This window comes from Clytia hemisphaerica, unplaced genomic scaffold (genome assembly GCF_902728285.1).
Source record: "Clytia hemisphaerica strain Z4C2 unplaced genomic scaffold, Clytia hemisphaerica genome assembly, whole genome shotgun sequence".
NCBI classification, from domain to species: Eukaryota; Metazoa; Cnidaria; class Hydrozoa; order Leptothecata; family Clytiidae; genus Clytia; species Clytia hemisphaerica.
Genome location: NW_027103716.1, coordinates 207,316 through 219,862, shown reverse-complemented (window position 1 = coordinate 219,862; position 12,547 = coordinate 207,316). Strand labels below are relative to the sequence as shown.

At 34.9% G+C, this 12,547-nt stretch overlaps 2 protein-coding genes across 2 annotated transcripts; one reads left to right on the top strand and one right to left on the bottom strand.

The window, feature by feature from the left end:
- Positions 1-3,450: 3,450 nt before the first annotated feature.
- On the bottom strand, positions 3,451-7,088 carry LOC136804253 (uncharacterized). The gene is made up of 6 exons (XM_067060956.1): positions 6,257-7,088; positions 5,751-5,863; positions 5,266-5,407; positions 4,641-4,741; positions 3,887-4,297; positions 3,451-3,841 (listed from the first exon to the last, which is right to left on the bottom strand). Exons 1-5 carry the CDS (start codon positions 6,951-6,953, stop codon positions 3,992-3,994), a joined length of 1,359 nt encoding a protein of 452 aa, XP_066917057.1. The 5' UTR covers positions 6,954-7,088; the 3' UTR covers positions 3,451-3,841; positions 3,887-3,991.
- A 3,774-nt stretch (positions 7,089-10,862) lies between these two features.
- Positions 10,863-12,383, top strand: LOC136804252 (potassium voltage-gated channel subfamily A member 10-like). Its single transcript, XM_067060955.1, has one exon. The coding sequence runs from the start codon at positions 10,969-10,971 to the stop codon at positions 12,250-12,252; it is 1,284 nt and encodes a 427-aa protein (XP_066917056.1). The 5' UTR covers positions 10,863-10,968; the 3' UTR covers positions 12,253-12,383.
- The last annotated feature ends 164 nt before the right edge of the window (positions 12,384-12,547 follow it).

Genomic DNA, 12,547 nt, shown 5'->3' with positions numbered 1-12,547 from the left:
GTCTTTCAAAGGGTCGGAAAAATCAGAAAGTTTTAAATTAGTCTCTGTAAGGGTCGGAAAATTCAGGATTTTTAGGAAATTTTTTGATTTCCAGAGAAAAAATTGTAATAAAGTGAGTAGGCCTTTTTTCAAAAATCGAAAAGAAAATTTCAAAAAGTCTCTCTAAGGGTCACCTTTTCAGCAAAAATCAGTCTCTCTAAGGGTCGGTTTTCGGAGGTCCTGTCGCACATACCCCTCATTCGCCAACCCTAGTACCGCCTCCCCCCCCCCGGGCCTTTACCCTTTGCATTTTCATTTTATTCAAAATTTCCCTCCCTTTGTGTCCCTTCGTTAATTTTCTAAGCTGAGACATTTTATTCAAGTCTTTACAGAATCCTTAGGTTAAATATTCAATATGTTGCAAATTTGAGGGATAGCCAAATGACCCTGCTTTATCCCAATAAAAATATCCTATCAAAAATACCTATTCTTCAGCAATTTCAATCAACTTGAGGTTCATCACACCACCATCACATGTAATCATCTTTCAAGCTAAAAGCATTTTTTTAATCTGTGAAGTGTGAGCTGTTTTCTAACACTTCAAAAAAAGCCATCTCAGTTTTCATTTGCTGAGAGTAGTTTGAGCAGTTAATTTGAGCAAAACGTCTGTCAGCTTGGAAAGGGTCACAAAAACGAAAGTGTTTTCATTTTTGTAGCGGGTTGTAACCATTTTGGAGCCTGGTGCTGAGAATTCAAGATTCCAAGAATAATCCCCCGCTGGAGGGGGATCTTCGAGTTTAGAAAACTTCGAGTTAGGAATTTTCGAGTAAAGCTAAATTATGACGTCATAAAAGTGTAAATAACTCTAACTCAATTTTCCATTTTCAATATTCAAAGAAAGAAGGTTTTTTCGAGTTAGAATATTTTTTATTTTTTATTTTAGCCAACTTGGCTACCGCTAACTCGGATTTCTTTTTCACAAACTACTTGGGGTTTTGTAGAAGGTCTGCGAGGCGGACTGTAAATCATAGGGGGGGGGGTTACTTGGGCAAAAAGGGGTTCGGGATGTGCCGTTTGGTCAGGATACCTTTTTCACCGCATGAGTCCCACATCGGTCGCAAAAACACCCAAAGAGAAAATCAGTCCCTCGTGTCGTAGGGTACCTTTTTGGGGGAATTGAAAATTCTGAGAAAATTTTTGGAATTACAGTCCCATTCAAGATCAATTTTTTACGATTCCCACGTAGGGTCCATTTTCGAACTTTAGCGGCACACCCTCGTCGGTCGGCAAGGATAGTACCCCCGGGTCTCGTTCTCCTGTGTAATATTCTTTTAGTAGATGCTTTAATGATAGCGCCAGATAAAAAACCTGGCACTTCAGGTTTCATTTGTTATTGGATGGGGGGATACCAGCCATAAGAGTCCCTTTTTCCTCACCCTCGAAAATCCCTCAAGGGGTACAGAAATCATTAAAAATCAATTCAGTCTCTGCAAGGGCTTCAAAATTACGAAAATAAAAAATCGGCTTCCTCAAAGGATCATGAATTTTTGAATTTTTGACTAAAATTTCGAAATTTTTTCTGAAACTTTGTGGAAATAGTGCCTCTAAGGATTTCACGGCACTGGCTTCTTTATAACAGAATCGTTTATTGGCCCTGGCTCGCGAAGGTGTCTGGATTTGAAATTGAAACTATTGCATTGTTGTTCATTTTTACCACCATTTCATTAAGAGGTATTGTTTTTAAAACATCAGCCTACATCTCGTTATTCTCTGACGTCGATCAGGAATATACTTAAAGCTTGAGCATCAATGGCTTGAGATACTGAATTGAGACTTTAAATATCTAGAGATTAATACAATCATTGGATTTCTGACCCTTTTTAAGAAAAATTTAATCAAATTACCCCAAATTCCCGGACGGGATATTTTTCTACATCAAAACATATATGGGGATGTGTGCAGCCTAAGTTTTGAATCGATACTTTCCACACTTTAAGGCTGATGAAAAAGAAGGCCGGCAAAGCATTTTTCAGATCAACTCGGCGAAATCACGATCTGTGATTCTGACGACATGAATTATTACTTCAACAAGAAATTCGATAAAAATACAAGAGAACGCACAACCAAGACCCTGTGAAATGGGTTCATCTGAGCCTGAAGAGTCTGGGTCCATGTGATATTGGAAAAAGAAAAACTTTGATCTAGGAATTAGACATTAGACGGACTACTTTAACAACGATCAGTGGCGGCCTGGCAGGGGGTGCAGGGTGTGCAGTGCACCACCCAGAAAGATCTGAGAGGGGCGCCAAAAGAGCTTTTCAAGGGGGCGCCAAAATTTTGTTGATGTTTAATTAGGCAATTTGGCGCCCTTCGGCACGTTTATAGCGCCTTCTATGAGTACAATGTTAATTTTTTTCGCCTGCGGCCCTTTATTTTACCCTCTTGCATCCTTTCTCTTGAATTTTTTCTAAACTTCTATCAATATTCAATCAGAAGTAAGAGAAGTGTTGTGTATCCACCAGGGGTTAAAGAGAATGTGTCGCCCTTATGAATTGGGCGTATGAGAGTGCTCTTCTGCGGCCCGCTAGAAATGTTTCTTTGACGGATACGGAAGTCAGTTTTGATGGAAATCAAAGATGGCGGCTGTTGTTTCATTCGACATCTAAGTTTTGTTGCAAGAAGAGAAATTTAACATTAATTAGCAAACTCGAACAAATTTATTGCTCACTTTCCCCTAGTTACAAATGCTCACCCCTAAAATAAGAGATTGCCAAAATGATCAAAACTTGTTGATTCTCGCTGTGGTTTTTGTGGTCTTATACTGACTAACTTTCTCCGTTTTAGAAGATCTTTAAGCTGTTTGACCTTTCTTACACCAAAATTTTTTGCCTGCGGCGCCAAAATTAGAACGAACCCTTCTTTCCAAATTCTGCATTTTGGGGGGTTCTTTCAGCCATGATCTTTAATGGAGGGTAAAGTAAGACCACCGGTCCAAAAGTTTAAAGATTATCAGGTAATTTTTCTGATAAAAGTTTTAGAAAGCAAAAATATAGACTAAATCGACTTACTACGTATAAAATTTCCATTTCAAAGATTAGGGGCGTTACTTTCAACCAGTCACTGCTCTTACAGTTTAATGTTTTCACTTAATGATGGAGGGCGCAAACAAGGACAAAAAACCAGGGGCACCAATTTCATAGTTTGCACCACCAAGAAAATTAAGCCAGGCCGCTACTGACAACGATATCGGTATCGCGGCGTTTTCTTTAGAATTCACGTACCGATTTTACTATATCTCTAATAAACATCTCAGGCAAGCTTTGGTAAAAACTAATCTTATACCAGACTATCAGATAAACCTTCAGCCCTTTACTTTAAGAGTAGCTTATTTTTCTTTATTAAAACAAAAACACATGTACACACTTAAGAAAATACATTACATAAGATATGAAATCCCTCCATCAAATATCCGAGTTAAATAGCAGTTTTGCGCTTGTTGAAAAGATATTCAAAGGTGGAAAATAATCAAATAAACATTAAAAAAATCGTAAACAAAACTAGAAAAAATGCAACTTCTTGGAAAACTGTGCGATAATTATAGATTAAGCGTTGTGATGTGAATGCACTCAATTACATTAGTTCAGCAATCAATAATCAAATAAACAAATCCCCACTGCAAAAAATTCCCTCTAGTTTATTACATTTACCACCACTGGCTGAAAAAAATATACCAGGTCTGTGAGAAGAGGGTTGTATTAGTGTTAAACGTTGAATACACATTTTTATAAGATCATCTAAAATGTTTGAAGCCTTCAAATGTTCTTAACTTTATGAGTTTTAAGCTTAAAAATGTAACATTTTTCTAAGAAAATAGGTGTGTTAGGGTCCACAAAGCCTTAAAATGTACTTAATATTTTGGTTATCGAAGGCTTATGTTCTTATATAGTTTTTTTCTTATAAAAAACGAGTACTAGAATAGAGACACTCCAACATGTTTTGATCAGAACAATCGCTAATCAGTCATTCCTTTGGTGATCTCATAAAAGGTTGACAAATCTTTTGTAATTTCTTCACTTAAAACTTTCCATTTCATTCCAAACCTTTCAACATCTTGTTTGTCAGGGTGGTAGTAAATGACAGCTTTTTGAAAAAATTTCTTCAAACTTTTCATTTCTTTACCAACAACATCTTCTTTCTTTGGAATCTTACAGGAGACCTTGGGTGGAAATTTTTCGTAAATAAACATAAGGAATTTTCCACCCTCTTTTTTCCATTTCTTCTTTGCTTCAGCAATCTCTTCAAGTTCGGTCTTCAATTCCTAAGATAACAAAATCAAAATTATTGACATCTCTTTGTCCATCATGATCACCCATCAGAATTTCTTCACGGTTTGCGGAGCCTTTTTTCGCGCAGAGTGGCGGAATTTCAGAAATTAAGTCCAATGTCGGAAACGGTCCGTAAGGATGGAATTTAGCAGAAAATAGGTCGGCATTTTGAAATCAGGAAAAATATTTGAATTTCCCCGAATTTTTGACGGAAATCTGGAATTTTAAAGGATTTCTTAATGGTGACATTTTTGCGTCCGTTTAGACGGTTTAACAGAATCCAAGGAAAAAATGGCTCTTTGAAATCAACAGGTGAAAATATTGATTACAACTTACATCAATGTATTTTTTTCTCTGGTTTCGTTTTTCTTCTTCTTGATTTTGAAGATTTTCCCGTTGATAGCGTTGGAGAGCCTCACTTGCCACTTGATACCAAACTAAAATATATAGCATGTCGATAAGTAAATGACATTTTGTTTTGATTGATAGAACCCTGAAAAATTTGATTTTAAGAGACCACAATTTAGCTGGATGATAGTTAATTCCCTAATGTTCTCTACTAACAAAAGACTGTATAAATTCCCCCTTACTGCCTAATTTTGACCAGTGAAGACAAACTCAGGTAAGTTATGGTATGTTTTAAAATTACCATAATTTTTATATCGCATTAGTTGACAGAAATTGACCAATTAAATGACTGAAGATGAAGGGTACTATGATGTAGTTTCTAGTCTGAGGTGCAACCTAAATATTTTGCGAAAAATGCAAAAACTGATTATGACGTCATAAAAACTTAAAAATTGAATTTCTCAAGAATGGTTCATCCATCCAATTCCCTTCAAACGTGGACCAAAGATGTATCTCACCAAAGTCGATCTTTTGAAAAAAAAAAAACATTTTTTCAGCAGAAATAAGAGATAAAGATGATTAAAAATGACGAACGCTTAAGTGGTAATCTTACGCTCTGTTGTTAGAACACGAGGAACCAGCGTGGAAGCTATTTCCAAACATTTCTTGAAGCATTCAGAAGCTCTATATTTGATCTTCAAAACTTTATCGTATAATTTGCCCAAACGACTCAACGCTATAGCTTCTAGTTCGATCTAAAATTAAAATATGATGAATCAAGAAATTAATTATGGTTGTTCTAAGATGTAGTAGATAATGGGTCAATGGAGTCTCCTGAATTACACATATCCGAATTTTTGAAGTCATTACTAACAACAAATGTATTAATATTACCACATATCATAGCTTAATTAAGCATTTCACAAAGTAAATGATGACTAGGGACCAAACAAACAGAGTAGGTTTCCAGGTTGAATACATAGAAATAAGATTATCCTGGTTATTTTGTAAAATACTTGAATACGATGGTCTGAGAATTGAAAACCAGGAAAAACAAATAACAGTGAGCTTGATTAGAAAGGTTTTCTTTTGCCTTACCTCAACATCACGAGTGAGGACCATTGCATGTCTGTAATAATCAATGACGGTGTAAATCAAATCCATGTTGATATCAGAGTCATTTTGCAAATGCTGCTCCAGTAAAGAATCACCTAAAATGTCACCAAAAGTACTTTCAAATTAATAAGGGGACTGATTTTGGCGTGGGGATTATGAAGAGTGCACGGTATTATCCGAAATGATCCCTAATATAATTTTTGTGTTGTCTCAGAGTGTGCCATGTCATATTGGATTAAAACAAAAATTTAAAAATTCATGTAACAACTTTTTATTTCTTTCGAAGTTTTTTGGTGTTTATACCATCATCTGGTTCATAAAAATGATCAAATAATTTTTGTCTAAAATGCTTTAGCGAATTTCCAATTCCCAAAGATAAGTCTCATTCTTTGAAAAGTTAGAAATGTCAAGGCCAGAATATAAAAAGATATGATAGAGAAGACGCAATAATTGTAATAATAGCTCAAGACAAGAAAGATAATTAAAACCTGTATCAATAGCCTGCATTGATTCTGTTCTGGCTGTCTGTAAGGCAATATCACTTCCAAAGCAGCCAATATCATCGGACAAATCATCTCGATGCTTGCCATATCGTTTCAACTCTTCAACTGGTCGGTAACATTCTTTTAAGGCATTCAAACTAGCCTTAAAATCTTTGTTGCTTAAGCCAACGCAGGCTTCGTTGATCCAGGTTAAGGCCAAATTATACTGTAAATCTGGATACAGGCAGTCATTCTCAGAGATGACAGATACAAATGATTCGATTCGTACCACTTTTTCTTTTGGCTCTGCTTCATTAAATTTTTCACATATTTCTACAAAAAGAGCTCTATATAAAGCGTCAACATCTGTTAACCATTCTGAAGGTTTGATACCTTCTCCACTTTCAAGAGCTTTACTGTAGTAGTGAAATGTCTCTCGAAGGAAATACATCTCTTGCACTGTATCATCTTTAGATAATAAAGATACAGCATAATTTGCTCTTGCAAGATTTTTACAGGCAGACGATGTCTCATTTTCATCCCCATTAGCAGCACTTAATGCTCTTTGATAACATTTCATTGCTTCTTGAAGACGAGATTTCTTTATAGTCGGTCCAAAACCATCTTTCTGAGCTGTCTGGTATAATTGGTTACCTTCCGTTCTCCATTTCACCGATTGACTCGATTGATTTGAGCTTGCCATAGTTGCTAGAATCCACTGAAAACAAATATCTCACAACAACTTTCTCTTTCAACCAACTCCAAATATATTAAAAAAAAGTTGTTCATCTAGACAACGTTATCAGCTATTATGAAAAATTCAAAAACTCGGCATGTTGTAAATTATGTCAATATGTTTTCAAAGACTTTCCCTGTACATTTACAAAATCTAATTAGAAGTACTAGGGATTTCTGAGAAGTACTAGGGATTTCTGAGAAGTACATTTTAAAAGGTTTTGTTTTTAAATAAGAGTGATATTGTTTGCTTACTACGATGGCCCGGAGATGTCACTGTTTTGTCACAAAAATTCTTAGTTTCATCACAAAATTTTTTGGTTTCATCACAAAATTTTTAGTTTCGTCACAAAAATTCTTAGTTTCATCACAAAAATTTTTAGTTTCATCACAAAAACTTTTAGTTTCATCACAATTTTTTAGTGTTTCATCACAGATTTTCAGTGTTTCATTACAGATTTACAGGACTTTTCAGTGTTTCATTATTAATATATTTTTTTATGAAACTAAAAAAAACTTTTTTTCTTGTGGCGGTAGGATCAGGCGAAAACTGGATCAGGCGCAAGATCCTGTTTTCATATTATTTTGCGAAAAAGAAATACAAAGAAAACTGAGAAGCTCGTTTTTCATAGGAATTAGTTTTCAGGAATCAGCACATCTCTCTGGTCAGCCAAAAGATTTTTTTCTCGCCATTTAATTTCGCGAATTAAGGGGTCATTCGCAAAATTTTCTAGACGCAAAATTTTCTGACATTGAAGTAGGGAATATTAGGCTATAGCAAGGAGGCTTTCTAAATTAGCTGCATGAAATCTTTCTCTTAAGTAATTTTTTTAATTGTGAACACTCTATAAAAATAATTCAAACAAGAAAAGGGTGGTGGACACTACTACACCTAAGAGAACGAATAAATTCGTTTGCATCAGATTAAGAGAATTATAAATTTGAAAACCGAGTCGAAAAGCTTAAAATCATGTATCATGGGATGTTGACTTATCTTGGTAACTGCGTTCTGAAAAGGAGGCCTGAAATATTTTTCAATATCTCAAGAAATGAGTATCGAAGAGTATCGCAGTGGGAAAATACTAATCACGTTTTCATCAACACCCTTAATCACTGGTGGCAAAAATATCGTCTTTTGAAATATGGATCCTTAATGCCTGTATTTAAAAGCAAGAAAGAAAATTTTATTTTTAGTTTCATAAAGAAATATATTAATAATGAAACACTGAAAGTTTCGTGATGAAACACTGAAAAGTCCTGGAAAGTTGTGACGAAACACTGAAATTCTGTGATGAAACTAAAAATTTCATGTGACAAAACTAAAAACTTTGTGACGAAACTAAGAACTTCTGTGATGAAACTAAAAATTTTATGATGACGAAACTAAAAATATTGTGATGAAACTAAAAATTTTGTGATAAAACACTGAAATTTTGTGACGAAACAGTGACATCTCAGGGCCATCGTAGCTTACTCATCACTTTAAAGTCACAAGCTTTTTCACATCGGATTGACACGCGGGCGTGGAACAGGATTGGTCAGAAAAAGGAAAAGAAAAAAATTTCTTTGCTTATATTAGCATAATAATAACAATAGGCAGACACTGTCCTGATATGAAATATGTGTCTGATATGAAATGTAATAATAAAACCTATAAATAAGCACAAATTTATAAAATATCATAATCATTTGTAAATAATATGAAATATGGACATGATACGTTATCAGCAAAAGATTAATGTACTATACCCCGAAAGACCTGTCTCACAGACCCAACGGGCTTCCCACTGGAAAAATTGACCAGAATATCGTCCCGGTTGTCCCCAGTGGAAAATTATCCTCCCATTTTTGTCCCCACTGAAAATGATTAAATAAGTCAATCCTCGCTGCTATTTTTCATATCCCCACTATGAAATTTCTGACTTGAAAACAAAAGAATTGAAATCCCCAGCCATAAAAAATATGGGAATAGCAATCCCCATCGAGTTTTAGTCCGTTATTTTTATCCCCACCGACTGAAAAAATCCTACCAGGTCTGTGAGAAGGGGGTATGTTAAATGAAATACTAGACAGGAGACCCGTTCTGTATTTTTTATAATCTGATATAGCATTAGGCTAAAAGTTGCTCTGCAAGATTATGTCAAAAGTTGAAATCTTTGAGGGGGCTTCGAGCTGTTTTTGTTTTTGTCAGTGAGGATTTATGGTGAACTTTTCAGAACAGAGCAGAGGAAGTTGGATTCTATGGGAAAGATTTCGAGAAGACCTGGTCAAAATAGTATTTTAGAAATTAGCAAAAAATTATGAATGACCTAATCCTATTATACTAATTGACAATTGAAAGATTAATTTTAAGAATGTTAAATTTTGAGGGGTAAAAACTTAAGAATGGGGTGAAAATGTATAATTGATGAGAAAGTTTGGCGTATTTTGTAATCAGAGCATTGGAAATTTGTATAGGTTGAATGAGGAATATTATTGAATGATTTATGATATATTTTTCTCAATCCAATCGCTTGATACACAGAACACCAGGCCTTTCTGATTCATCTCTTTGATAGATGAATGGAATTTATTGAGAAAATGATTTTTCATGAATGTGATTTTTGAATTATTTTACGATACAAGTTTATCTCGCGCTTTGCCCTTTTCTTTATTGATTTTACATACACAAAAAAAAGGTTATGGTAGTATCTATCTCAAGATAGTGTCGTTGAAAGCAAAGATAATTGTTGATTTTAATATAGTAGAAAAGCAGAGATCTTTCGTTCATCAATATGAGTAATCGTGTTTTGTGGAGAGAATCTTGAAAGACATACCTCTGCCATGCGTGTCGCTAAACCAGCATTCTATTTCAATAGTTGTTTGCATTTCAAGGTAAATTTCAATGCTAGATTTGATGAGTAATTAGAGTGGAGAAGACCGGCTCACCTGATCAAAGATGGCTCCACAACAATTATATTTAGGGTCCGAGGAAAACTTCTTAGATCCCCGGTTCCAATCATAGAATAAGAACGGAAACTTTCTTCTTTGGCAAGCCATACATCCCTATTAAAAGGAGAATAAAAATAACTAAAGGAAAAATCGCGGAATGCAGAAGTTAGAATAACTAAGAAAAGATATAAAGGAAACCATGAAAATAATTAAACATTTAAGTTCGATAAAATAACCAGCATTATTTCCATATATCTTTAGTCTATGGAAAAACATGAAAAAGGGAAATCTTTGGATTAAAATTCTCTAAGCATATGTTTAAGGAAGCCCACAACGACTGGTCAATTTTTTAAGAAATCTGAAAAATTCCCTTTAAAATCTATTTGCTTGTTTATCCCGATGTTTTTCGTACATGGCTGTTTTTTTCTCGATTAGAAGATGTAAACAAACGAAGAGAAGTCTTTTGAAGTCATTTTTCGAGTTTATTAATAAAATCTAAAAACTGCAACGTTCAGTCAGAATGTTGAAAACATAACTCAAAAGCGTTTGGATAATAAAAATTTATTCGAGTTATGGAAAATTAGAGTGATAGAGACTTCCTTATAAGGTTTGCAACCTGAAGGGACCAGAAAACCAGTTCGAGCAAACAACGAGTTTAAGGGTTTGTATGAATTTAGAGCTATTTGGGAATAATCGTATCAATATTTGCAGTAAACAAGAGACTATACAGGGTGTCCTAAAAAATATAAAATAAAACATGTTGAGTATTAAAACCGAATCGGTTTTGTTTTTCTCCTTTTTTTCGGACACCCTGTATAATTGACTTGAAGAATTAGAATTACCTTATCGGGGAAAAAAATGTCGGAGTTTTATTTAGTCGGTTTTTTTTTTCGTCGGGTGAAAATTTCGTCACCCACTCAAAATTTTCGTCACTTTCCCCCGACATTTTTTTCCCCGATAAGGTATGTAACTATAATTATGAACTTTTTTAGGGGATGAAAATAACAAATAAATGTACACCACAGACATTAATTGTTTAACACACCACCAACATGCACGCATTAGCAGCCGGTTCCATTGGTAACAGCGAGTTGCCAAGACGGTACAGGACCAGCAGATTCAACCTGAATGTGAGTTCACCGCAAGGCTCTGTAACAAGCCAACAGAAAAACACCGGAAAACCCAAAATTGTCATCAATATTAGTGGAATGATTTTCGAAACTTACGCATCGACTTTAAATAAATATCCGGATACCTTACTCGGAACACCCTTAAAGCGGTCACTCATTACGGACAGGCGTACTAAACAGATCTACCTGGAGCGGAATCGAAATTCATTTGACGCGATACTCTTTTATTACCAAAGCAGTGGATGTTTAATACGACCTAGTAACGTCTCCATGATAGATTTTGAAGAAGAGTGTGCTTATTTTGATCTACCGCAAGATGCAGTTAAAAGAATGAAATGTAGAGATGGATTTTTACACAAACGAGAAACGAAACTACCCGGTTATAAATATTACCGTGATTTCCAATATACATTATGGCAGTTTTTTGAATTCCCAAAAGAATTTAAAAATTGGTCAGCTATGGTGTATTTTGTATTTTCTTTCGCATTAATTTTTGCTTCGATCGCAATATTTTGCGTGGAAAGTGAAATTTTGTTATTAAATTGGAAGAGCGCTCGTTTGAAGGAATATTATTACATACAGCAATCAATAGAACTCGCATTGAATGTTTACTTTGCTATGGAACTTCTGGCAAGGTTTTTTGCTACACCTATTAAGAAACGATTCTTCGAGAAAATACTCAACAACATTGAAATAACTTCTGTTATATTATTCCTAGGTGCGATATGGTTACCATCTCATTTCGTAACTAAATGGGCTATCAATTTATCACGGATTCTCCGTGCGTTTAGAATATCACGTTTGGCACGCATGTCTGCAATGATAAAAACTTCTATTCTAGTATTTAAAAGTTCAGTTAATGATATTCTAGCAGTTTGGTTTACAATTCTAATTATTTGTGTTTTATGTGGAAGCACTATGTACTATGTTGAAATGTCGGAGCCTGGGACCAATTTTACTAGTATCCCAATGTCCATGTGGTGGGCAATGCAGACAGTCTTGTGTCTTGGGTACGGGGACATTGTTCCTACCTCAGTACCAGGGAAAATAATCGGAGCAGCAATGTTATATTATGGAGTTGTAACAGTTATGGTTTTGGTACTGGCGCTAGGGAGCCGGTTCTTTGATATGTACGCCAAATTCCTGAACAAAGATAGCTGGCTACCTGAAGAAAACAATAAGGAACAAGACCTGTCTTTCCCATGATGCACTATCTGGAACCCATAATGCATTACGAAAGGATTTATTGATACTTTTATAACAAAGAATCTTTTTATACTCTCTTTTTGTAGCATTTACTTCATTCATATATTTTCATAAAAACGCATATCATAGTCGTCACAATGATTTTACATTTTTTTAAATATTTTTGTCGCTAAATTTTAGTTGAGGTTTTTCATCTGGCAATTGAAAAAATTCATCTAAAAACGAGCTTGGTATCAGAGGACGGAGGGTAAGGTTGCAAAAGGCATGCCATGTACGCAGGGACGCAAACCCTATA

Coding starts and splice junctions, on each gene's coding strand:
- LOC136804253 (XM_067060956.1), bottom strand. CDS start 6,953: ATGGCAAGCTCAAATCAATCGAGTCAATCGGTGAAATGGAGAACGGAA. Junction 4,742..5,265: donor TCGTGTTCTAACAACAGAGC/GTAAGATTACCA, acceptor TATATATTTTAG/TTTGGTATCAAGTGGCAAGT. Junction 4,298..4,640: donor AGAGAAAAAAATACATTGAT/GTAAGTTGTAAT, acceptor TTGTTATCTTAG/GAATTGAAGACCGAACTTGA.
- LOC136804252 (XM_067060955.1), top strand. CDS start 10,969: ATGCACGCATTAGCAGCCGGTTCCATTGGTAACAGCGAGTTGCCAAGA.